At 37.2% G+C, this 27,787-nt stretch overlaps 1 protein-coding gene across 1 annotated transcript in view; it reads right to left on the reverse strand.

Annotated features, from left to right (window-relative positions):
* LOC148945314 (proton channel OtopLc-like) overlaps positions 1–9,490 on the reverse strand; it is a 66,972-nt gene extending 57,482 nt beyond the window's left edge. Inside the window, exon 1 of the mRNA XM_089098999.1 lies at positions 9,175–9,490. Within this exon, the coding sequence (XP_088955125.1) occupies positions 9,175–9,490 (316 nt within the window). The remainder of the gene's footprint in view (positions 1–9,174) is intronic.
* Positions 9,491–27,787: the final 18,297 nt, after the last annotated feature.

Consider the following 27,787-nt stretch of genomic DNA (forward strand, 5'->3'; position numbering starts at 1 on the left):
TATTTACTTTAATACTGGGATTTAGTGATTTACGGGGCAACTTCGATTTACGGTGCAAGGGCTGCAAGTTATGCAAGTTGCATATTGTTACTTTGATACCTTGTTTACTTTGATGCTTTCTTTACTTTGTTATTTTTTTACTATATCGTTTATTTGATGCTAGTTTTGATGCTTTGATAAACGTTTGATGTTGAAAAAAAAAATGAATTTCAATAAAGAATTTCTTAAAAACTTGAAACGTTTCAGAATAAAAATGAACAAAAATTAATTAAAAATAAATTTCCTAAAAAGAAGTTTAAAAAAAAAAGTAAACGCCATATTAAACTTAAGATCAACAGTTACAAATACTTCTTAAAATTCAAACTCAAAGCGATCAGAAATGACTATTAAAGAATAAATTAAACTCAAAACGAACAGAAATTAAAAAACAATCATAGCAAAAAACACATACAACAAATACTAATATAAATGAATGAATAAATCTTAAAGCGAGCAATGCTTAAATTGAATATGCAAATCAAGCTTGAAACGAAAAAAAAAATTCCTATTGAAGTATAAATGAAACCCAAAACGAGCAGAAATTGAATAAACAATCAATACAAACAAACATATAATAGATACTAATATAAATCAATAAATAAATCTTAAAACGAGTGAAACTTAAATTGAAAATGTAAATTTGAAACGAATAAAAATCACTGCAAACCAGAGTTGGGGTTTCACCTCCTTCTCTCACTGTAAAAGTCTAAAACTTATTGCATCATTGGCGCTTTACTGAAAACGAATTATATTACAAATATTTTCTTTTGTACTTGATATTGAAAATAAAAATTAATTTTACGGTAAAATTTTGAACTGATGAGCTTTCAACAACTAATATCATCATGTATCAAATATTCAGTTTAATTCATTAGTTCTTTATAAGATTGTTCAAGACGAATATAGTTTCACTACAAACAAGAGTTTGGATACTGCCCCCTCCCTAACTGTAAAAACCTAAGCCTACTGTGTCATTGGCGATTCATTAAAAACAAATTATATTACAAACATTTTCTTTTCTAGTTATTATAGCATTGAAAATGAAAATCGAAATTACAGTGAAATAAAATCTTGAACTGATGGATCTTTCAACAATTAATATCCTTATATATCAAATATTCAATTTGATTTTATTTGTACTTTCCAAGACTGTTCAAGACACATAGTTTTTTTTTTTAGTAAAGTGTCAATGACGCAGTAGGTTTTAGGCTTTTGCAGTGAGAAAAGGAGGCGATACCCAAACTCTTGTTTGAAGGGATTTTTGTTCGTTTCAGGCTCGATTTGAATTTTCAATTTAAGTTTCACTTGTTTTAACATTTATTTATTCTTTTATATTACTATCTATTGTTTGTTTGTTTGTATTGATTGTTGATTTAATTTCGGTTCCTTTTGGGTTTCATTAAGATTTCAATAAGAATTTTTTTTTTGTTTTAAGCTTGATTTGCATTTTCAATTTAAGCATTACTCGCTTTAAGATTATTATTCAACTATATTAGAACTTGTTATATGTGTTTTTTGCTATGATTCTTTATTTAATTTCTGTTCGTTTTTGGTTTAATTTATTATTTAATAGTAATTTCTGGTCTTGTTTAGTTTTAATTTTAAAAGGTATTTTTAAATTCTGATCCTAATTTTAATATTGACTTGAATTTTATTTTAGAAACTTCTTTTTTTGAGTTTTTTTTTAATTAATGTACTAAAATGTAAACTTGTCCTTATGAATTTTCTTAAGCCATTGAATAGGCTACAGAAGGGGTAAATATAGAAACTTAAAAACTGCTTCCAAGGGGATATTTTAGCTCTAATTTTATTCCCAGAACCTAAGTTTACCTGTTCTAGATCAATAGCCTCCAAAGATCTCAATAAACCCCATAGTGGGGGTTTTTTCCTAGCTTAACCTGAATAATTGAGGTGCGGCGTGACATCTCTCTTTTTATTGCAGACAAATTTTACTGAAATTTGCTTGGAACTTTTTTTTTAAGTAAACTGATTTATTTTCTATTTCATAAAATTATATCATGAAGGAGCGGCAGCTATCGCGAAGGAAGGACATGGGGTCATTTTGTGCGTGGGGTAGGGGGATAGAGGCTTCAGACGGTTTGTTTAAACGACAATGGATATAGAAAGTTTCCACTGATGGGGAAGGGGAGTGGGGGGCCTCGAAACTGTTAAATGATTCCCAGAAATATTTTTATAGGAAATAAATAAGAAATAAATATTTATAAGGCTCACTTGATTATTTTTAGGCGGAAATTCTTCTTCAATAACAGGGTGATTGGAAGTACGAGAGTTAATATCTTCACTTTGTTTATAAATTTTCAAATTTGGTTCATGGAATATGTCATTTTCCTTATCTAGATCACTTAGAAACACTTCAATTTGTTTTGTTTTTGTTTTTCAAACCAGCTATGTAAATAGAAACGAAGACCACACTGCCATTTGATATTCATTTATAGTTGTATTCCACTCTTATAAATAGAATTTCCCTATTGTTCTACTTGTTGTTTAAAACAAGCTATGGCTATGTAAGTAAGTATGTAATGCAGCATTGAACTTTTAATGTTCATATTGTTGGTGCTGATCTCCGTTTCATGGCCCTTCAGCCAGTAAGTGTAATTGGGGGGGGGGTGGGGTTGGGCCCAGCCATCCTGTTCTGTTGCGCTACCTTCCTGCCTACTTTCCTCAGATTTTACCATAACCAAATAACCGGTGACACCAGGAACCAAAACCCTGCCCATCGGACAAAGGATTCTGACTATGAGTATGGCTACTTTGGTTCCATGTGTTTCCCCCGCCCCCGAAAATAACCCCTGGGTATTTTCTAAAAGTCTGTATTAACAGTTTTAGCAGAGTTTACATCGAAAGTCATTTTCCATCTATTTCCCATTGAATTTATTTTCTATATTTTCCCTTTTGATTCATTAACTAAATCTAAATTTTGCTGGCGTAAAAAAAAACAACAAAAAAACTTCTTCGTTTGCAATGTTTGTTTCTATTATAATGAGAAACCAACTGTTTATGGTTTTTGTTCATTGGGGCATTTCCTTAAGCCGGCATTGGGTAACTTGCTGATATATTCAAAGCATCTTCAATTGTGAGAAAATCATTTACTAACAGCCAGTGGTGTAGCTAGGGGGGGGGGGGTAAAGAAGACAGTTATCCTTGGGAGAGTCAGTGGCCTGATTCATTCACGAACATTTAAGGAGTAAGGCAAAATGTAATTTTTTTTTTTGGGGGAGGGGTCTAAAATTCGTCTTTTTTTGTTTTTTCTTCAATGGAAACAAAAAAGACGCATGAAAGCACGCCCTAAAAAGACATTTTTCAAAATCTACGGGGGAGATATGGGGGGAGATTCTGTAATATATCTTTTGCATCATTTTATTCAGACGAGGATAGTATTTTCCTTTGCGATGCCTAGTTAATAAATAGATCTTGAAATATATTTATTTTTATTTGCTCATAATTTATTCAACTAAAACTCAGGAAGAAAAAAAATTGCGTAAAAATATTAAAAAAGGTAAATATTATTGTACAAACATTGATAAACATTGTTTGAAGTGATTTTTAAAATATGAGATTACAAGATAGGCAATGCATTGTTATTTAGGTTACAAAATGTTTTTGTCCTCCCCCCTCTTGTTCAACCAAATAACAAAAAATTCAAACCCCCTTTCCTTTCTGATTAAGTAAATATTCATACAGTCTTATTTAAACCAAATCATAGCTATTCCTATAAGACGTACAAAATTACATATATATATATAAGGCAAAATTAACACAATTAGCTTAATTAAAGAACTTACAATAGTCGTGACAAATTAAAGAATTCGTGATTTCTCTCATTGTTGACAAAGGAAATTGAAAGCTTAGCAAACAAATGTATTACAAATGTAATACACATCTAACACATAAATGTCGTCTTTGAGAATTGTATAACTGGCCACTAATGAAAGAATGTTTGCTTATTTGAATAAGAATAGCTATTAAGGAAACAATTTTTTTTTATTTAAGGAGAGAGTGTTTTATTTTCTATTGTCTACAACAATGTTCAATCATAGGCAGCGCAATAGCGCTGCCTAAGTAAAGAACGATGTTGGCACAATGTATTATTTATTTTTTTTTCTTTAGACCAGGGCACTTGGTATCGAAGGAGTTGTCGTAGAAACTTAAAAATGGGCTCATTCGATTGGAAATTGGAGTGGCTTGTGCTTTTTAATAGTCAAAGTGATAGGAAGGCAACTGACACCCCTTCCATGCCCATCATTTCCCCACACAGATACAATCAAAATTCTGAGATAGCCATTTTGTTCAGCGTAGTTGATTTCCAAATAGAAATTATGTTTTTGAGGTGGACACTCCCCCACAGCCTTCAGGGCAAGGGTTGTAAGTTATGCCCTGGGGGCATATAAGGTTTTTATAGAAAGTGTTGTCGTAGAAACTTCAAAAAGGGCTCATTCGATTGGAAATTCAAAGGACTAGTGCCCTTTTTAATAGTCAAAAGTGATTGGAGGGCAACTAACCCCCCACTCACGCCCACCTTTTCCCCAAAGACATCCAATCAGAATTTGAGATAGCCATTTTGTTCAACGTAGTTGAAAGTTCTGGAAATTAGGTCTTTGAGGATGACAACCCCCCACAGCCCTCAGGGTAAGGGTTACAAGTTATGCCCTGGGGACATATAAGGTTTTTATAGAAAGTTTTGTCGTAGAAACTTCACAAAGGGCTTATTCGATTGGAAATTGAAATGGTTAGTGTCCTTTTTAATAGCTGAAAGTAATTGGAAGGCAACTAACACCCCTTCCGCGCCCACCATTTCCCCAAACACATCCAATCAAAATTTGGAGATAGCCATTTTGTTCCACGCAGTTGGAGGTTCTGGAAATTATACTTTTGAGCAGAACACTTCCGCCACAGTCTTCAGGGCAAGAGTTATAAGTTATGCCCTGGGGGCATATAAGTTTTTTATTGAAAAGTTTGTCGTAGAAACTTGAAAAAGGGCTAATTCAATTGGAAATTCAAAGGGCAAGTGCCCTTTTTTAATAGTCGAAAGTGATTGGAGGGCCATTAACCCCCCTCTCCCGCCCACTTTTCCTCAAACACATCCAATCAAAGTTTTTAGATAGCCATTTTATTCAACGTAGTTGAAAGTTTTGGAAATTAGGTCTATAAGGATGACAACCCCTCCCCCCCCTACAGCCCTCAGGGCAAGGGTTAGAAGCTATGCCGTGGGGGCATATAAGGTTTTTATAGAAAGCGATGTTGTAGAAACTTCAAAAAGGGCTCATTCCATTGGAAATTGGAAGGGCTTGTGCCCTTTTTAATAGTCAAAATTAATTAAAGGGCAATTAACCCCCCTCTCACGCCCACCATACAATCAAGATTTTGCGATATCCATTGTGTTCAACGTAATTGAAACTTCAGGAAAATAGGTATTTTAGAATGATAACCTCCTTAGAGCCCTTAGTGCAAGGGTTGTAAGTTATGCCCTGGGGGCATTTAAGGTTTATATAGAAAGTTGTTGTAGAAATTTCAAAAAGGGCTCATTTGATTGGAAATTGAAAGGGTTAGTGCCCTCTTTAGTAGTCGAAAGTGAGTGGAGAGTAATTAATCCCCCTCTCACGCCCACCATTTCCCCAAACACATTTAATCAAAGTTTAGAGATAGCCATTTGTTCAACGTAGTTGGAAGTTGTGGAAATTATGTATTTGAGGATGACAAACCCCCCATAGCCTTCCGGGCAAAGGGTGTAAGTTATGCCCTGGGGGCATATAAGGTTCTTATAGATAGTGTTGTCGTAAAAACTTCAAAAGGGGCTCATTCAATTGTAAATTGAGAGGGCTTTTGCCCTTTTTATTTGTCGAAAGTGATTGGAGGGTAGCTAACCCCCCTCTCACGCCCACCATTCCCCCAAACATATCCAATCGAAATTTTAAGATAACCATTTTGTTCAACGTGGTACAAAGTTCTGGAAATTAGTTCTTAGAGGATGACCACCCCCCTCCAGCCCTCAGGGCAAGGGTTGTAAGTGATGCCCTTGTGGCATATAAAGTTTATATTGAAAGGTTTGTCGTAGAAACTTCAAAAGGGCTCATTTGAATGGAAATTGAAAGGGCTAGTCCCTTTTTAATAGTTGGAAGTGATTGGAGAGCAAATAACGCCCCTCTCACGCCCCCCCATTCTCCCAAACACATCCAATCAAAATTTTGAGATAGCCATTTTGTTTCACGTAGTTGAAAGTTCTGGAAATTAGATCTTTGAGGATGACAACGTCCCTCACAGCTCTTTGGGTAAGGGTTGTAATTTATGCCCTGGGGGCATAATAATACGGTGTTTATAGAAAGTTTTGTCGTAGGAACTCAAAAAGGGCTCATTTGATTAGTAATCGAAAGGCATTGTGCCCATTTTAATAGTCGAAAGTGATTGGAAGGCTCGACATTTTTATAGTAAAGATCGATGTGGGTACAATGTATTTTTTTGTTTTATTTAGACCAGGGCACTTTGTATCGAAGGAGTTTTCGTAGGAACTTCGAAAAGGGCTCATTCGATTGAAAATAGAAAGGGCTGATGCCCTTTTTAATAGTCGAAAGTGGTTGGAGGGCAACTACTGCCCCTCCCACCCCACCCTCCCATTTGTCCATTATGTTTAAAAACTAAATGCTGTCTTAAGATTAAATCAAAATGCACTGTGTTAATGCCAATCCCCAATAAAGGATCTCAGCAGTATCCCAAGAACGACTGAGGGTATTATGTTCAAATTTTTGGGGCTACTTCTGCTTTTAAAATGTAATCAAATCAAAATAGCGTAAGTGTATCCAAGCCATCAAAGAAAGTAAACAGACTTTTTTGCGAATGGTATCAAGTTTCCTATTTCAGGTCAACTAGAGGAGGTACGAAACTAAATTAAACACTATTATTTGTGTCCATATTTTTAAAACGGTGTATGTTGTTAAAAATTGCTGAAAATTTTCTCTAGCATACAAATAGCAGGCCAAACTACAAAGTCTTAAAAAAAAAACATTTAAAGTATTATTTTCTTTTTATGTTCTTTTACATAAGAATTTCTTTTACATTATTATTATTACATAACAGATAAGCTACTGTTAATAGATAAGCTTATTATTATTATTATTTTCTTTTACAGATAAGCTACACTTATCTGTAGCTTTTAGATTATTTGGTGGTTCTAGTTGTTCTCTGACCGTAAATTTTTCCGGATTTGGCGAAATAGTACCTTGGTTTATTAGATGTCCAAGAAAAACTGGGTTTGATACTACTATTTTTAGCTTTTCTGGTTTTAATCTTAACCTTGCTTTTTCGAATTTTCCTGGCATTCTTCTAAGTCCAATTAAATGGTCTTCCAGGTTTTCAGTAAACAAAATTACATCATCTAAGTAAGCCAATGTATCTTTTCTCCTTTCTGGTTTGTTATCTTTTTACACTAAATTCATTAGTCGACTAAAGCAGTTTGGACTAAATGATAAACCAGAAGGCACACGTTCCAATGTGGACGTTCTTCTATCGTCTAAGATTACTGTTGCCTTGTGCTTTGTTTCTGGGCCTAAGCCTTTTAACCAATATCCCGCTATCAGTTCAAAACTAGTGTAGTATTTTGAACCTCCCAGGGAATCTAATATCATATCCATTCGTGGCAATTTCATAAAATCCTTTACCGTGACTGCATTTAGCGCTCTAAAATCTATGCATAATCTCCAGGTATTGTCTTTTTTTCTGACTATTACCAGTGGAAAGCACCACTCGCTAACACTGTTTAATTATACCCTGTTCTTCCATTTCTTTTATTTGGTCATCTAGCCGTGGTTTTAAATGGTAAGGTGTTTTATACGGTGATTTTTTAATTGGAGGGCCCTGTGTTGGCATTTTGTGCGTGTTGGATCTGTCTCCACGGAACTTATCCCTTCCGCGGGAGTTTTATCATCATTACTGTTTCTCATTTCTTTTAACTCTTCTAATTTCTATAGGCTAGCATAAAACTTTGCTTTGGAATAGATGAAAGCGATGAATTTCAGGGTTGCCAAAACGTTTAAGGAAAAAAGTGTCCAAATCAGCCAAAAATGGACACTTTTAGTGTCCCTCTAGAAAACTAGCCAATATACAGAGATTCATTTTCATTTCGGCATTTTCATAAGTTATGCCAAAAAGATGCAAGTCGTTGATCTACGGTAGCTTTTAAGAATCTTTGGGTTCGACAAGGTCCGACTGGCTGTAGCAACGAAATGTCTATTTTGACATACATGGTTTCAAAGTTCAACAAAAGATGTCGATCTCCTCAACCACTCAGTCAACTGGTTGGTCAAGGTGTTAAAATCATTTAACAACTCCTCTATCTTGCCGTTTTCTGAACATTTAGAAGTAGCCCGGAGAAAAAATGACGTTTTCGAGAACTAAAAAAGTGAGAAGACAAGGCCGATTGAAATAAATTCGCTTGAGTTAGACTCGATAGAAACTGTCGACAAGCATTAGACAAAAAATCACAGCCGAAAGTATATAATATAAAACAGAAACATTTGTTAGCGGCTATAAATAAAATTGAGCCGCAACGCAGCTTTTCTGCGAAACTCCTTTCTTTCTATGACAGCAGTATAATAACAGCCTTGTGCTTACTTGTACTTGTTGCACGTTCAAGCCGTATCCAGACTCATCGTGGCGCCCAGCAGATGACGACATGTCCCCTTCCATAGGTTTTGCTCGAGAGTGACAGGCTCCACCATTTCAAGTCACTGGCGATCCCAGCAACGGCCGTTTTTTCAGAATCCTCCGATTGGCTCCAGATCAGACTTAACTATTTCTATTCACGTCTTCTTTAGGCCTTATGCCCTTTTCTTTCATGCCGGTAGTGGTAGACATTTGAGACATATTTTGCTTATATGGCAATCTGGTCTGCGCATTGTGTAGCCAAACCCTCTCATTCTCCTGTTATTAACAATGTCCGAGACAAGTTGGTGATCCCCACATCTTCTATTTACTTTTTCATTAGAGATTCTATCTGAGAGGCGGAAACCCAAGAAATAGCGAAGGCATTTGTGGTTTAATATATTCAAGCTCAACGCTTTGGCTACTTTAAATGACCATGTTTCACATCCATAAAGGAGGACAAAGAGAGCCATAGCTTCATACACTCGGAGCTTTGTGCGTGGCAATATTTCGCTCCGCTTCCATGCTTCCGTAGTTGAAGGAAGACACTCCAGTCTGACGATATGCGGCTCTGGATTTCTTCTAAAAATTTGCTGGCAGGGTTTGCCCTCAATCCGAGGTATTTGAATGACTGGAAGTCCTCTATCTGATTACCATTCATGGCAACAGGGGTTTTATCCATCCCATCTGTTCGTATGGATTTTGTTTTTGGTAGGCTTATTTGGAAACCAGTCGAAAGCTCTTTGACTTTCATGTCATTTATCATAGCCTGGACTTCTGAAGCAGATTCAGCAAGCATGTTCACATCGTCAGCATAGTCAAGATCTGTGACGGAGAAGGACGGGCTCACTGCAACGCCTTTATACTTGTCCAGGACCATGAGGATCCAATCGATGACGAAGTTGAACAAAGTTGGTGAAAGGACACAGCCTTGACGTACACGTTCCTCGATCAGGACCAGATCTGAAAGATCGCCATCAAATCTTACCCGGGCCTTTGTTTCATCATAGTATGCCTTGAGCAGATTGATGATCTTCTCAAGCACACCGCCATCTCTCATTGCTTCTCATATTGAACCACGATGGACCGAATTAAACGTGGTAATGAAGTCTATGAGGATTTGGATTGTTTCCTGTTGGTGTTTAAACCGGTGTTCAAGGATCTGTCACAGGCTAAAAATCTGGTCACAGTAACCCATGCCCGGCCTGAATCCTGCTTGGTTGAGTCCCGTTTGGCTTTTTCTGATGTATCTGAATGTATTTAAAGGTGTGACTGCGAACAGCTTGGCAGCAATGGGGATAGGGGATATACCTCGGTAGTTTTTGCAGTCCATTAGGTCTCCTTTTTTGAAGATAGGGATAATTATTGAGGTCTTCCAGTCATCTGGGATGTAGTCATTGTCCCAGCCTTCAGTTATCACGCTATGAAGTTTACCCATCACCACCTCAGGGAGAGCTTTCAGTAGCTCGGCAGGAATCCCATCTATTCCTGGGCTTTTATGGTTTTTCAAAACTTGGATCGCCTTAATTACTTCATCCCTGGAAGATGGGTCAGTACATACATTTTCATAACCCGGGTTGTGTGGGGGGTTCTGCGGTGCAGTAAGTGGTTGCTTTCGATTACTTTTGTCTTCTGACCTCGATAGCTCTTGGAAGTGAGCTTGCCATCTTTCGATATGCTCCTCGCTTCTTGTGAGTATTTTCCCATCCTTCACCTTGAGCAAGAGGATGGCAGTTTGCTTCTTCTTTCCAGTGCATTCTCCAAGTATCTGATAGAATTTTTGTGTATCGTTCCGTTATGCGGCTCTTTCCATATCACTGGGAACATTAGACCAGTAGGCTTTTTTGTCAGCTCTTCCTGATTTGTGACATTCTTGTCGTAGCACTTTGTCTGGGGGGGGGTCTTCTTGTTGGTCATTTCTTTTTTCTTGGCAGAGTTTGAGTGTCTTTTCTGAGATCTATTTCTTGGTTTTACGCTTGACGAACCCAAGTATGTTTGAGGCAGCTTCATTGATATGGTCCTTGAGTTTGCTCCATTTCTTCTCAATCTTTATCTTGGGGCAGTAAGGGCACTGATCAGTCGGGGTTGCCTCCTTGGTGTCATCTTGAAGGACAACAAATCGGTTTGAGAGTTCAAGGACAAACTCTCCTCGGTACTAATCTACTTTCAGCTTCGACACGTCTATTTTCTGGTTCGGCATAGTAGTCTTCCTTGAGCTAAGTCTGTACTTTAGCCTTTTCTTCAGCAAGAAGTGGTCAGATCTATTTTGTGATTCTGTGTCAGCACCTCTGTGCACTCTCGAGTCCAACACCATGGATTTATATCATCGGGATACAAGGAGATAATCTGTTTGGGCCTTTACTCTTGCATCACGAGATTCCCGTGTATACGTATGACACGACTTTTGCCTAAACCAGGTGTTAGCCACAGCGAAATTGTTCTGCATTGCGAACAGCAGAAGCCTGTTTCCATTTGTGCACCGGTTTCCGAGGCCGTGCTTGCCGATAGCCTGTTCCAAGTTTCATCCAAGCCCATCCAAGCCCCTCCCAGGACTGAAATAGACCATTTTTCCCCTTTTAGCTCTGTTGTTTTGTTGTTGTTTTTTTTTTACTCTTTATGATTTAATGGTTCTACTTATGCTTGTATTTATGTTGTTTTAAATTATTTTTTTTAAAATCAATTCCATAAACCATTGATAACTCTTTCCTCTGGTTGCTTCTTTATTGTTTTGCCTTTTTCTTTATTTTGTTTTTGCATTTGTCCTTGTAATTGTTTGTTATTTTTTAATTTTTTTAGCTGTGTAGCTTGTTATTGTTCTTTGTCTTGCAGGTTTTTTTTCTTCTCTTCCTTTTCTTTGTTGCCTATAAGTTTCACCTTTTTAGTTTCAATTTACCCTCTGCTATTTCAACCTGTTTGTTTGATATCTTGTTCATTTGTGAAGATATTGTATGCATTTGTTATGTGTGGTAAATCTGGCTGATTTTTCTTTTTTTTTGAACTCTTTTATTCTTAAATCAGTTATCTTTGAGCAACCAAGTAGTGCTGGCAAACAAGAGGCCCACACACTTGACCCTCTTCTTGAATCTAGGGTTAATTCTAGTTGCAATTATCACACTACTACTGATTTTTGTGATAAAATCATGCCTTCTCTCTCTTCAAATAGTTGCTTTAATGTATTTTATTTGAATGTACATGGGATACGAGATAAGTGGGATAGTCTGAAATCATATTTGTGGTCTGATAATTCTTGCCCTTTTGATGTAATTGGTTTAACTGAAACATGGTTATCTGATAGTGAAAATTTAACAACTTATGATATCCATGGTGTTCGTAGTTCTAGCTACCGCTGGCACCACTTATTGGGGTGTACTTACGGGTGTCGCCACTTATTGATGCAAAAATGGCGCAAAAAGGTTGCTTTGCCACTTACTTGAAGGGGAGAACCCCTTGTCGGCCCAAATATTAGTGAGATTCCCGCTCTTACCCCAACGGTTCTGCAAATATCGGGTTTGGTACTACCCTATTTACAGTATACCCTGTCCCAAGGTATGGTAACGCGATCGGGTGGTCAAATATCCACTTTCTAAAGCCAAATGTCCCCGCCTTGGGTTACGGCTAGAAAATCTCTACTCTCTTCTTGGAGGTAACAACCCTCCCTGTCAATATAATAATGACGGTACCTCGTAGTTCTATTCTTACCCTGCCTGGGTTACGGAAAATAGTACACAGTTTGTAGAAAATACCTTACTTGTATTCTTCCAAAAGGGTCACATATACCACAAATATATATATATATATATATATATCCCCGACTGGGGTCAGAACGCAGACTCTTTCCCCAAGCGGGATCAAAACATAGACTAAAACATAATAATATTTTACACACCACTGTTAATATGGGTGGACCTCCGCTTGGCCCAGCCAATCAGCTATATCCTCATTCAAAACCCAACTCAACTTCTTAGATTTATTTTTCAATGACTCCCAAACCAGGAAGTATAAAAATAACTTGACTCAAAGCTTCCTTATTGCAAAACCACTATCGCTTAGTAACGGGAATTTAACCTGTCTTTAGAAATTATACTATAAGAAAATGTAATTAAGAAAAAGAAGACAGGTCATTTATTTGAAAGGAAAAGAAACAGGGGTGGAACCCCAACACTTCACCCCGTAAGTTAAATGACCACCCACGCACTACTTTGGTCCACCCTTATAAAAATAGATACATAACTTCAACTTTACAAAATCTATTTGCCTTCTCTCTTCCACCAGTGTCTGTGCTGCTACTTCCACCGCTTGGCACTGGAACGGTCGTCCTCGCCACGTCTCTACTGTAGGACCACCATGGTCTAGATCGCATAGCATCCGCCTTAGATTTTGCAAGTTGAAGTCTTCAAGATTCATAGATAAGGATTGTGCGCAGCAAAATTCAAAACAACAAATTTTCTCGCTCTCACGAATTTACATTTGAGAGGAGCAGAGAATCAGTTTCTGGCACAGGTGATGATGCCAACCATCGTGAAAAATGGGCTGCACTAGCCTCTTAATTTCCATCTGTGGAAACATCCCCACATCTCAATCAAAAAGTAATTTGCCCCTTGGCATAATTTCAAATAATCTAAGGCCGAAAATACAACGGCCTGTGAAAACGATAAGGGTACTGGAAATGAAGTAAAATTTTTCGCCAACCATGAATCGCCTTTTTTCTGGGTTCCCTCCCCTGGGATAATTAACTGAAGAATATACGTTGATGCTAATTGAAGATGAAACTTAGATACCTCTCCCACTGAATACAATTTGCTGGAATTAATTGTCGGTTCCCATGAAGAATAACAACTATGATTAGGGTTACTGGACAAAGGTTTGGGTGAAGTATGAAGTGACCGAAAGAGAGTATCCCCCAAGGACTACAGATCAGAAGGGCAAAATTTTGGTAAAGGAATCACAACTTGTCCAACAGTTGTGCATTGAGGAAAAGGGCTATCTTTCGCGACTTCCCGCAGGGGATCTTCCTCAAGGGATTCCTCCCCCTCATAAAGGAAAAAAACAACTTTTCAATTGATCAAACCGATCTCCAAGTCCTTCCAAAGCTGGTCCAATCTAATTTGACCGTCAGTATCTCACAACTGTCCTTCAACCCGGCTTCGTTTCTCTATGACTCTCTAGTAACCCTTTTCTATGATTCTCCATGTGCTTGGTACCTCTTTTTCACACTTAGTGTTAATTTAATCAATTCCAAGCCTATTTAACATTTTTTTATTTTTCGTCACTGCAAGCTGAATCTCCAAATTTTGTCTCTTCTTTGCATTCCTCTTTTCGTCTCTACTTTTCTCCGTTATGCCATTCGCGCAAAATAATAAATCATCGTTAAATCTGATTTGGACTCCAGTGTCCATTATCTTTGACTGTATTACTTCATTGTAGCTCCGTTTAATATCTATTTCCTCTCTTCTAGTCTTTTGTTTTTACCGCAGAAACACATATTTCGTTATCAAATGGGAATTGAACTCCGACATTTGGTTTTTCATATTCTACCAAAATTTCTCGAACTTTCCGAGGAAAAGCGCGTACACTAAATTTCGTCTCCTTATTCTCTGGTACAATCAGTGTTTCATTTTGGCCTGTTCTTGTTATCGTCTCATATTCATTAAAAGTGTTCTCAAGTTTTCTATTATTTGTAAATTGTCCAGAAAAATCAATTTCGCGCGTCTTTTTTTCAATATTTTGTGGTCTTTTTACTTCTGCATCCCCTTTTTGTGGATTATCAACATTTTAAACCCGAGTATCCAGTATTTCGTTTTTCCGACAGGGTGGTACAGCCCCCCAATTTGTTTTATGGGCCGGTCCACCTCCCCGCCTTGTCAGTGAAGTAGCATATTCTTCCGTCGTAGTGTAATTTTGTAATTCGTCCTCTGTTAAAGAAGTCGCTTCTAACGATAGGAGATTTCCGATATCTCCAAAGTCTCCTACTAAAACATCCACTGCTAGCATAGGTACTAACCCTACTTTTATCGTTTTTCTCTGGACCGTACCGTCGTTCCTTGCAATTTCTATTCTTACCCAAGCAGACGGGCATTGGTGCTTATCTCCATAATACCATAATGTGGTAATATTATTTTTATGGTGTATTTCCATCTTTTTAATTAGGTCCAGTCGCACAAAAGTTTGCTCACTCCCTGGGTCAATTACCATTTCGGTCAATTTTCCGTTTAATTTTCCTTCTATTTTATTTGATTTCACAAACTCGTCAATATTTCCTTGATTATGTGCTATAGCCCAATTCGATCTTTTATAGGTTACTTTCTTTTCTTTATTATGGCAATTTTTAGAAAAAGGCTCCGAGAAATCAATTTTTACCAGATTATCATCATTTTTACTATCAATCATTTCTTTTTTCCGATAGGGCGGCGCTGCCTCCCAATTTGTTTTATGGGTCAATCCACCTTCCCCCGCAGTCAACAACGTATCATGTTTTCCCGTAAAAGTGTGTAATGTCTTGTAATTTTCGTTTTCTCATGATTGATTCTTAGACAAATTATTATGTCTATCTGACAGCCTATAGGTAACTTGTGATAAAACGTCAGTTTGCGAATTTTCCCAACGAGTTTTCATTGGTCTGTCAATTGTTTTTGCAACTTCCTGGTAATATTTTTTTATCGGCCTCCCTACGGGACTGTCTTTCTTCCTCTTTTTCTCTTTTATCTTTCTCTCTTTGTTTCCTATCTTCCTCCTCTTTTTGCTCTCTGGCTTTTCTTTCAGCCTCTTCCTTTCGTTCTCTGGCTATTCTATCAGCCTCTTCCTTTCGTTTTCTGTCTACCCTCTCTTTCTCTCTTTCTTGTCTATCTTTCTCTCTTTCTTGTCTATCTTTCTCTCTTTCTCGTCTATCTTTTTCAATTTTGTCCATACGGGCCTGATGAAGTATTTCATTGGCTTGACTATCCTTTTCAATTTGATCTCTCTCATCTTGTAATTTTTTCATATATTCTCGGTTCTCTCTCTCAAAGGCCTCCATATTTGCATTTCTTTCTATTTGCCTACTTTTTCTATGGGCTTCACTCGCTCTTTTCAGTCTAGAGTTAATATCATCTCTGTCCGACATAATTTAAAATTTCCTTTAACTTCAAATTACCCCTTCAGTCTAAATGAAAATTCTTCTATCCATTTAACTTCCGGGTCTCTTGCGGAAAATTGTTTTGACACACACCAATTTTAGCCTTATATTTTTGAATACTAATTAGTTGCGTGATATATTGATTCGTAAATTTTCCTATTATGATCTCAAAAGGCATAGCCCATAATAGATCTTCATAATTGTATTAATTGATTCCGTATTTCTTTCTTTTCTCTTTATATGTAACCACAATAGGCTACTGTCACTATGTAGGCTAACTCAACCTAGTCTCTTCGAAAGCGCAGTAATTCTTTTATTATCAACGCTGTTAATAATTCCTGTTCTTGCTGCAACCAATGTTCGTGTTTACTTATCCCGCTGCCGCCAACGTTCGTAGTGCTAGCTGACACTGGTATCACTTCTTGGAATGTAAGTACAGGCGTTGTCACTTATTGATGCAAAAATGGCGCAAAAAGGTTGTTATGCCACTTACTCAAAAACGAGAACCCCTTGTAGGCCCAAATATTAGTGAGATTCCCGCTCTTACCAAAACAGATCTGCAAAATTTCGGGTTTGGTACTACCCTATTTGCAGTATACCCTGCCCCAGGGTATGGTAACGCGATCCAGTGGTCAAATGACCACTTTCTAAAGCCAAATGTACCCGCCTTGGGTTACGGCTAGAAAATCTCTACTCTCTTCCTTGGAGGTAACAAACCCACCCTGTCAATATAATAATGACGGTACCTCGTAGCTCTATTCCTACCCTGCCTGGGTTACGGAAAATAGTACACAGTTTGTAGAAAATACCTTACTTGTATTCTTCCAAAAGGGTCACAAATAACAACAAATATATATCCTATCCCCGAACTGGGGTCAAAACGCAGACTCTTTCCCCAAACGGGGTCAAAACATAGACTAAAACATAATAATAATCTTTACACACACTGTTCATATGGGTGGACCTCCGCTTGGCCCAGCCAATCAGCTATATCCTCATTCAAAACCCAACTCATCCTCTTAGATATATTTTTCAATGACTCCCAAACCAGGAAGTATAAAAATAAACTTGACTCAAAGCTTCCCTATTGCAAAACCACTATCGCTTAGTAACGGGAATTTAACCTGTCTTTTGAAATTATGCTATAAGCAAATGTAATTAAGAAAAAGAAAACAGGTCATTTATCTGGAAGGAAAAGAAACACCAGAAAAACCGGAAGGAACGTAAAGGCCGCAAAATAGTACCTCTTACCCTACTCAAATGGCTAGTTTCCTTGTCGAAAGTGATTTATCCAAACAAATCCAATCAAAATTTTGAGATAGCCATTCTGTCCAACGTAGTTGAAAGTTCCGGATATTAGGTCTTTGAGGATGATAACCTCCTCAGAGACCTCAGGGCAGGGGTTATAAGTTATACACTGGGGGTATGTAAGGTTTTATTGAAAGCTTTGTCGTAGAAACTTCAAAAAGGGCGCATTCGATCAGAAATTCAAAGGGCTAGTCCTGTTTTTAATTTTCAAAAGTGATTTGAGGGGAACTAACCCCCCTCTCGCGCCCACCTTTTCCCTAAACACATACAATCAAAATTTTTAGATCGCCATTTTGTTCAACGTAGTTGAAAGTTTTGGAAATTAGGTCTTTAAGGATAATCCCCTCCCCCCCCACAGCCCTCAGGGCAAGGGTCGTAAGTTATGCCCTGGGGGCATATAAAGTTATTATAGAAAGCGTTGTCGTAGAAACTTCAAAAAGGGCTCATTCCATTGGAAATTGAAATGGCTAGTAGGTTTTTTAATACTCGAAAGTTTTCGGAGGGCAACTAACCCCCCTCTCACGCCCACCATTTTGTCAAACACATACAATCAAAATTTTGAGATAGCCATTTTTTTTCAACGTAGTTGAAAGTTCTGGAAATTATGTCTTTGAGGATGGCCATCCCCCCCCCCAGCCCTCAGGGCAAGGGTTGTAAATTATTCTCTGGGGGAATATGAGGTTCTTATAGAAAGCGTTGTCGTAAAACTTCAAAACGAGCTCATTCGATTGAAAATTGAAAGGGTTAGTGCCCTTTTTAATAGTTGAAGGCAATTGGAGGGCAACCAACCCCCCTCTCACGTCAACCATCTCCGCAAACACATCCAATAAAATTTTTGAGATATTCATTTTGTTCAACGTAGTTAAAATTTCTTGAAATTAGGTTTTTTAGGCTGACAAACCGCTCAAAGCCCTCAGGGCAAGGGTTTTAAGTTATACCTTGGGGGCATATAAGGTTCTTATTTAAAGTGTTTGTCGTTGAAACTTCAAAAAGGGCACATTTGATTGGAAATTGAAAGGGCTAGTGCCCTTTTTGGTAGTCGAAAGTGAATGGAGAGCAACTAACACCCCTCTCCCCAAACACCCACCATTTCCCCAAACACATTCAATTAAAATCTTGAGATAGCCATTTTGTTCAACGTAGTTGAAAGTTCTGGAAATTATGATTTTGAGGATAACAAATCCCCCAAACCCCTCAGAGCAAGGGTTGCAAGTTATGCCCTGGGGGCACATAAGGTTTTATAGAAAAGTTTTCGTAGAGGATTCAAAAAGGGCTCATTAGATTGGAAATTGAAAGGGTTAGTGCCCTTTTTAATAGTCGAAAATGATTGGGGGGGCAACTATCCCATCCCCTCAAAAGCTCATCATTTCCCCAAACGCTTCCAATAAAATTTTAAGATAGCCATTTTGTTCAACGTAGATGAAAGTTCTGTGAATTATGTCTTTAAGGATGACACTCCCCCAGAGCCCTCAGGGCTAAGGTTGTAAGTTATGCCCTGGGGGCTTATAAGTTTTTTTTTATAGAAAATGTTGTCGTAGAAACTTCATAAAAGAATCATTCAATTGGAAATTGAAAGGGTCAGTGCCCTTTTTAATAGGCTAATCAAAACTTATTTGGGGGCAGCTAACCTTCCTCTCACGCCCACCATTTCCCCAACACATCCAATCAAAATTTTTAGATAGCCATTTGTTTTCAACTTGGTTGAAAGTTCTGGATATTATGTCTATGAGAATGATCAAACCAACCCCTCCACCCCCACACCCCTCAGAGCAAGGGTTATAAGTTATGCCCTGAGGACATAGAAGGTTTTTTTTAAAGCGTTGTAATAGAAACTTCGAAAACTTCGAAGTGCTAGTGCCCTGTTTAGTAGTCAAAAGTGATTGGTAGAAAACTAACACCCCTCCCACGTCCACTATTTCTCCAAAAAAATCCAATAAAATTTTGAGATAGCCATTTTCTTCAACGTAGTTGAAAAGTCCGGAAATTATGTCTTTGAGGATGACACTCCCCCCACCGCCCTCTGTGCAAGGTTTATAACTTATGCCCTGGGGGTATATAAGGTTTTATAGAAAGCGTTGTCGTAGAAACTTCAAACCCTATTTAATAGTCGAAAGTGATTGGAGAGTAATTAACCCCTTCTCAAGCCCACAATTTCCCCAAACACATCCAATCAAAATTTTGAGATAAATATTTTATTGAACGTAGTTGAAAGTTCTGAAAATTAGGTCTTTGCCAGCGTTGTCGTAGAAACTTCAAAAAGGACTCATTCAATTGGGAATTGAGAGGGCTAGTGCCCTTATTAATAGTCAAAAGCGATCGGAGGGTGAATGCCCCCCCCCTCCATACCCATCATATCCCCAACCACTTACGATCAACATTTTGATATAGCAATTTTGTTGAACGTAGTTGAAGGGTCAGGAAATTATGTTTTTGAGTATGACAACCCCCAACAGCCCTCAGGGCTAAGTTTGTAAGTTATGCCCTGGGGTATATAATGTCATATAGAAAGTGTTGTCGTAAAAATTTAAAAAAAGGCTTCAAAAAAGAAATTATGTTTTTGAGGATGACAACCCTCCCCCCCCCCCCATAGCCCTCAGGATAAGGTTTGTAAGGTATGCCCTTGGGTCATATAATGTTTTTATAGAAAGTTTTGTCGTAGAAGCTTCAAAAAGGGCTCATTCGATTGGAAATTGAGAGGACTAGTGCCTTTTTTATTAGTCAAAAGTGATCTCCCGCCACGCCTATCATTTCCCCAAACACTTCCAATCAAAATTCTGATATAGCCATTTTGTTAAGCTTATCAGAAAGGTCTGGAATATAATTTGTACTTTACTGAAAAAATCATTTTAAATGTTTTCACTTATAACTTTAAGAAAATAGAAATTAATTAAGAATTTAAGGAATAAATATCAGCATATGTATATTAAACTGACAATGCACACTTTTTTCAGTAAATTCACTTGAATTTTTTTCAGTTAATTTACAAATTATATTCTGGCTTTAGAAAGCATAGGGTTTAGAACCCTACTCAGATTAATTTCTGCTCGTTTTGAGTTTGACTTATTTTAATTTCTGTTTGTTTTGGGTTTCATTAATTTATGGATGTTGATTTGTGTTAGTTGTATGCTTAGTCGATTACCTTAGTCTATTTGGGTTCATATTTAGTTTAATGGAGTTCTTTACTTTTTTTTTGAAAAACTGGTTTTGTGCAAAAGTTTTTGATTAATTGTTTCAAAAAGTAGAGTGGTGAAAAAGAGTCAAACTTTAGCGTAAAGAGCGAGGCGCTGAGGAGGGGACAGCCGCTTTCATATATGGAATAATTGTTGTTCGTTTTGAGTCTTAGTGTCGCTCCATGTTTTCAGTAAAAAAAAAACTTGTTTTTTATTTAAAATCTGAACGTTTTTCAACTAATACAGGTTTGATTTTGGTTCACCATGCATAAAAATTTAAAACACAATTTACATATTAATTTTGACAGATTTATTCCGGATGTGAAGGGTTGCCCCCTCCTGAATACCTTGCTCTTTACGCTAAAGCTGTTAGCATTTTTTAAAAAGCTTCCTATTCTAATTAAACAACCCCTGTGTTTCAATTTTAGCAAACAGTCTTTTAGTAAACATCTTTAGCGTGAAGAATAATTTATTGAGGAGGGGGCAACCCTTCATATATGGCATAATTTCTGTTCGTTTTTCAAATAATGCCGGTAAATCTGGCTCATCCTCTATGAACTATACCCCTCCCCCTCACGGAAAACTTCTCCGTGGAAATTTCACCCAACGTAAAGTCCACCCCCTCGTCAAATTCCCTCCAGAGAGTTCCTTCCTCACTGAGAATCACCCCCTCTCTGTAAAATTTCTTGTGGACGATTCAACCTGAAAAATTCTCCTTAGCATTGATTCATTGGAATAACACTTTAATCTCTAATCGGTTTCTCGGTCACTCCAGAAAAACCTTCTTCCGTGGAAATTATTTTCCAGAAAACAAAAAGCACGGAAAAAAGCCCCCGGATGATTTCTCCGGAACATATACAAAATTTGGCAAAGAGAATGTAAGACAATTAAAAAGAATTTCGTATAATAATTCTGTCAAAATCCCCCCAGTTTAATGTTTCCCCAAGAATATTCACTCATCAGAAATTTCCCTCCCAAAGGAAGATTCTCCCAAAGGAAGATTCTGTGGCGGGTCATTTTACACCTAAGGACATAGTTATTACATTTTTTGACTATGCTGAACAAAATAGCTATCTCAAAATTTCGATCTGGTGACTTTGGGAAACAACTGAGCGGGGGAGGTACCTAGTTGCCCCCCAACGTTTTTAGTCACTTAAAAAGGGCACTGGAGCTTTTGATTTCCGTTCGATTGAGCCCTCTCGTAATATTTTAAGACCACTGGGTCGATACGATCAATCCTGTGAAGAAAAGCAAACAGAAAGCACGCATTCGTGATCTTTCTTTTGGCAGAAATAAAAAAAAATACAAAATTCCACATTTTTGAATATAGGAGCTTTAAATCTCCACAACAGGGTTATCTGATACGCTGAATCTGACGGTGTGATTTTCATTAAGATTCTTAGGCTTTTAGGGGGTGTTTTCCCCCTTTGTCGAAAATAAGGCAAATATTCTCAGGCTCGTATTTTTTGTGGATAGCACTAAACGAGATGAAATTTATATATTTGAAATCAGCATAAAAATCCGATTCTTTTGATGTATCTATTGGTATCAAAATTGATATCCGTTTTTTAGAGTTTCGGTTACTATTTAGCCGGGTCGCTCCTTACTTACAGTTCGTTAACACGAACTGTTTGATGAGATTAAACCATTTAGAATACAGTTTCCCAATTGCTATAAGATTCATGCATAATTCGTAGTCAAGAATTTTATTTTTAAGTTGAACGGAACCCATACACTATATAGGTTGAGTTGGATTTTGAAATTGGTAGCCAACAGATTATTACGACAGCTGAATCGTAAGTTTGTAGAATTTTGTTTTTTTGCTATTTTAAGATACATTTTTTAAATTTTGATACACAATTATTGAACGCCTGATAGATTGAAGAAAATACAATATTCTTTTTGAATTTTTTTTATCCCCCCCCCCCTCTCTCCAAAAAAAAACAACCTTCCATTGAGAAAACATTTATATATAAACTATGTACAAGGTTGGGGAATTGAAGATTGAAACGGAAGTGAACTCAAAAATATGATTTATAAAACAAATTGTATTTTACTGCCTATAGGGGGGGGGGGGGTAGAGGGCTATCATTTTTAAATGATAATACCTCCTTTTTTTATTGAAAGCAGGGATGCCGAAAAACTAATTATTTTTGTATTTAAAGCGGATACGAAAAAAAATATATCTAATTCCCTGGAAAACCAAAGAAATATTTTGATAGACCCAGGGCCCCCCATTGGGACTTTTTCAGTGTCTTGGGTATTTTTGGATTCCTCATAGGCTACTGGCCTAATTTGGCCTTTATGTGTGCTCCCTTTTAATTAGACTCCTTGAATCTTATTGAATGCCACGGCGAATCTATTATCTATTATTTCAACTATTATGCAAGGGTTCTGAAACGCCACAACCATTTCGTTTCTACCAGATTTCTACTTCTCTTGATGAATACCAAAGAAGACACGCAACCCGCCAGCGACTTGCGAAGTTTTTAACTCATGACTATGTCCAAATATTTTGTAAATTCAAGCTGAGATTTGAGAGACTGATGAAAACATCAATGTATACGGTCACCAATGATCGCGCCTGCGGCGCGCCGCCGACATCTCATCGGCGGCGTGCCGGTGACATCTCATCGGCGGCGTGCTGGCGACATGTCATCACCAGTGGTGCGAAAAAATCATCGGAAGCACGCTGGCGGAGTGCTGCCGCTGCTATTTTTGTCCTCACAGCCACCAGTCTTCCCTTATCGGTGAGGCGCCGGGGTCTAGTTGCGAGGTTTCTATTGAAAAAGATAAAAATATGTTGAAATGGCCCGTTTTTGAAATTTTGGGATCCTGGTCAAATATTATTTGGAAAAGGGGTTCAACATTCTTGTAAAATGGTAATCTGCCAGGAAAGGTTTTCAAATTTCAATAAAGCCTCCTAAATAATAAGAGTTAATTCAAGGTTTATCAAACAGTTCGCGATAAAGAACAGTAGGTAAGGAGCGACTCGGCTCAATAGTAACCGAAACTCTAAAAAGCGGAAAAAAGAATCACCATCAAAAGAATCACCTTATAATGCTTATTATAATATATAAAATTCATCAAGTTTAGTGTTACCCATCAAAAGGTACGAGCCTGATAAATTGCCTTGTTTTTTAAATAGGGGGGGGGGATGTCCCCCAAAATTCAAGGAATCTTAATGAAAATCACAACATCAGATTCAGTGTACCAGAGAACTCTATTGTAGAAGTTTCAAGCTCCTATATACAAAAATGTTGAAGTTTACTATTTTTGCCAAAAGAAAGATCATGGATGCGTGTTTATTTGTTTTTTTGTTGTTGTTTTTTTTCCAGGGGTGGTCACATCGAAATAACGATCCTAGAAGATCGGGAGAAGGTGTATTCGAAGGTGTATGTCTTTAGAACAAATTTGCCCATTGTTTACGTGTGGCAATTGTTATTGGGAAGTAAACAGACATTTTTCGGGGGGGGGGGGTTGCTTGGAGTGGGTTTCCATAGGGAGAATCTTCCTTGGGGAGGGAGATTTCCGGGGAAAATGAATTTTTCACCCTTTTTTTATTTTATTTTTCATTTTGTTATTTTCTTTCCTCTCTTAATTTCATTTTCCAGGGGAAATTTTACACTGGGGGAATTTGACAGGATTCCTACACGAAATTCCTTTTAATTCCTTTAAATTTTTACATTCTCTTTGCCAACTCAATTTTGTATGTGGAGATGTTTCGGAGGAATTTTCCAGGGGCCATTTTCCGCGTATTTTTATTTCCAAGAAAAAATTCTATGGGAGGAGGCTTTTCCAGAGTGATTGAGAAACTGATTAGAAATTAAAGTCTTTTTCAAATTAAAGTATGCTTTTTCAGCTGAATTGTCCGCCAGAAATTTTCTGGGGGGGAGGGATTTTCAGCGATGATGGAACTGCTTGGAGGGAACTTGACGGGGTGCACTTTACGTTGGGTTAAATTTCCATGTAAGAGTTTCCAGTGAAGGGGGGGGGATATATTTCATGGATGTTGAGCCAGATTTACCTGCATTATTTGAAACACGATCAGAAATTAAATAAAAAAATAAGTTTTTTTAACTGAAAGTATAAGGGGCAACATTAAAACTCAAAACGAACGTTTTAATGTTGCTCCTTACTTTCAGTTCAAAAAAATTTGTTTTTTTATTTAATCCCTTTTCTAGACAGGACCCTAGCTGACTGTTGTAGGGGAAGTAGGTTGATAAATTCATGTCATCAGGACATTTACCGAAAGAGATTGTCGGATCTCAACCAAATCTGGTAAAAGATGACGCACTTTGCATTTTAGTGGTGCGTTTTGCGAGTCTAGAACTATTCCAGATTCTGTGTGGAAAAGAGGTCACTAATTTCGAGTCATTAGAATACGAACCAAAAGAGGCTCTCTGATATTAACCAAATTTATTCAGAAGTAGCAATTATTGTCTTTGTTGGGATTTCTTCTGGGTTCCAACTCAATCTCTACTTTGAAGGAGCGCTGGGATTTTCTCTTATTCCTGTAATTCAATAAAAAAAACAAGTTTTTTTTTAACTGAAAGTAAGGAGCGACATTAAAACTTAAAACGAACAGAAATTATTCCATATATGAAAGGACTGTCCCCTCCTCAACGCCTCGCTCTTTACGCTAAAGTTTTTTATTGTTTTAAAAAAGAGTTGTGAGAAAGAGTTTAACTTTAGCGTAAAAAGTGAGGCATTGAGGAGGGGACAGCCTTTCATATACGGAATAATTTATGTTCGTTTTTTTAATGTCGCTCCTTACTTTCAGTCAAAAAAGTTGTTTTTTTATTTAATTTTTGAACGTTTTTGAATTAATACAGGTTTTGATTTGGCTCACTGTACATGAATAATTAAAACAAAATTTGTATATTAATTTTACTTTTATTTGGATAAATGGCTTTCTCGAAAATTGTTTGATTTAATTTACGAACGTTTCTATTAGTAATAAATATACGTAACTTAATAATTAACTTACGTAACGAACTTCTATATTCTTATATTTTTAATACGTATATTAGGGGGTTTTACCCCTAGTCAATACCTCGCTCTTTATGCTAAAATTCGAATTTTGTTCCAATTCTTTAAAAATGACCCCTTAATCACAAAGGCCGTTAATTAAAATAAATAGCTCTTATGAAAGTACTGAAAAATCTTTGGCTTAAAGAGCGAGGCATTGACTAGGGGGCGAATCCAATCATATAAGTAATAATTTCTGTTCGTCTGAAGTTTTGATGTTGCTCCTTACTTTCAGTTGAAAAACTTGTTTTTTTTTTTTGTTTAATCTCTGATGTTTTTTTTAAATAATGCTGGGAAATCTGGCTTCCCCTTCATAGCAATGTCCTTTCACCCGTGAAAACTTCCTCCACAGAAAGATCCTCCCACATAACCCCCGCCCTACCCCTCCCCCTACCAGAAAAAATCCCCCCTGAAAACGCTTGTATACTTCCCAATAACCAATACTAGGCAATATGTAAACATTGGGTAAAGTTCATAACTTTCAGCCCTACCCCCGAAGACTTTGGGGGATTAAGTCATCCTAAAAGACATAGTTATTATATTTTCGACCATGGTGAACAAAATGGCTATCTAAAAATTTTGATGGGGTGACTTTGGGTAAAAAATGAGCATGGGAGGGAGCCTAGTTGCCCTCCATTTTTTTTGTCACTTAAAAAGGCCACTAGAACTTTTAATTTCCGTTCCAATGAGTCCTCCCACGATATTCTAGGACCACTGGGTCGATATGATTACCCCTGGGAAAAAAACCAACAAAAAAGAAATAAACACAGCATTAAAATCTGATTCCTTTGATGTATCTATTGGTATCAAAATTCCGTTTTCTAGAGTTTCGGTTACTATTGACCCGGGTCGCTCCTTATTTACAGTTCGTTAGCACGAACTGTTTGATCTAGATATCTAACAGAAAGGGACGTTCAATTTCGACTATATTTGGTTGAAAGTAAGAAAAAAGCTTATAGTTTTGCCTTTCGAGCTTGATCCCTATAGAGGAAGTGCTTATTGGATGTCAATTGAACGTAGTTGGGATTATCAGCTAGGATTTAAGCTATGTATTTAGAGTGCAGGAATACGATAGCTTATCGTGCATTTAGGGTTCAAAGCAAGTGACATATCATTTTTTTAGGTCTGGTATCCTTTTTGGTCTCAATGGGCATACACATATGTGAAACTACCGTAAAATAACCCTAGGAATTCAAACATCGTTGCTTCATGATCATGAACTTTATTACCGGAGCTATATATGGAGGGGGGACGCAGGTGTGCTTTCATATCCCCTTAGATATTTTTTTCTTGTATTTCAGTAGAAAATCGTAATTGCCTCCTAAGTTTGGAAAAATAGCTTTGTTTTTTTTTTAATTAGGAAAATCCCTGCCAACCCCCCCCCCCCCCGCCCGTCTCCTATATTTTCGTGAATTGACACCACTGACCTCATGGGGCCCTGTTGCCGGAGGTCTAGCTGTATATCAAATATTTGCTTATCAGTGGCATGCTCATAGAAATTCTGGGTTTGCCTTTTTCCCCCAAAAGGGATGGAGCTTCAAAATTTTACCTTTGTAGGCAGTAAAAAGAAAACAGGATTTCATTCCTAATGCATATAACCTGCATTGAATAGAATGTCCAATTTGACTTGAATTCTGAAGATTTCTGGGAAATATCGGGTATTTAAAATTCAAAGGGCGAGATAGATTTCTAGGCAGTATTTAAAGATGAAGTCTGTGGGTGAGTCACCTTATTTTTTGCTCGGATATGATCTGCATTCTAAATAGACGGTCAAGGTAAATTTTAAAAAAAAATACGAAATATTAAACCCCATCAAGACATAAAAAAGTTGATTGTTCTAATATCAAAAACACGAAAAGCAAATGTGAAGAGGCCAGCTTTTTTTGTAGCAGTTTATAATGAAAAATCCTTTATCAAGCGACTCATCCCATTGGGTATATCAGCTTATATTGCTGGCTTATATTACGTTTTCAACTTAGAAATAATTGTTTTAACCGAAAGAATGCACTAAGTGAGCCAGGGATGCACGCAAGGGCGTGCATCCCTGGCTCACCCTAAATTGGTTCACCCAAAATCCTAAATTGTCTTTTATTTCTGGGCACTCCTAATTCAAAATATTAAATGAAATTAGTTTTTTTTTATTATTGCCCCCTCTCCACCCCCCACTAAAATTAGTTTTAATATTTACCCCACACAAAAGAAAAATCCTGGGTACGTATCTGACGTAAACTTTAAGCTTGACAAGGGCTGTCCGGAAGTAAATACAGAAAAATAAACACCAAAAATATTTATATCAGCATTGATATATGAAAAAGGAAATGACTATCCTTTGGAAAATTTGTAATAAGGGTTTCTTTTCTAAAATTCAATTATTCCAACCATTTTTTTTTTAAGGAAAGCAAGCGCAATGGTATTCTGGAGAAATAGTTTTGTTAGCTCCATTTCAGTATGCATCATCTATTCTCTCATCTATTTC

Source organism: Artemia sp. Qi Xiang Cuo, chromosome 13, assembly GCF_049724085.1.
Source record: "Artemia sp. Qi Xiang Cuo chromosome 13, ASM4972408v1, whole genome shotgun sequence".
NCBI lineage: Eukaryota > Metazoa > Arthropoda > Branchiopoda > Anostraca > Artemiidae > Artemia > Artemia sp. Qi Xiang Cuo.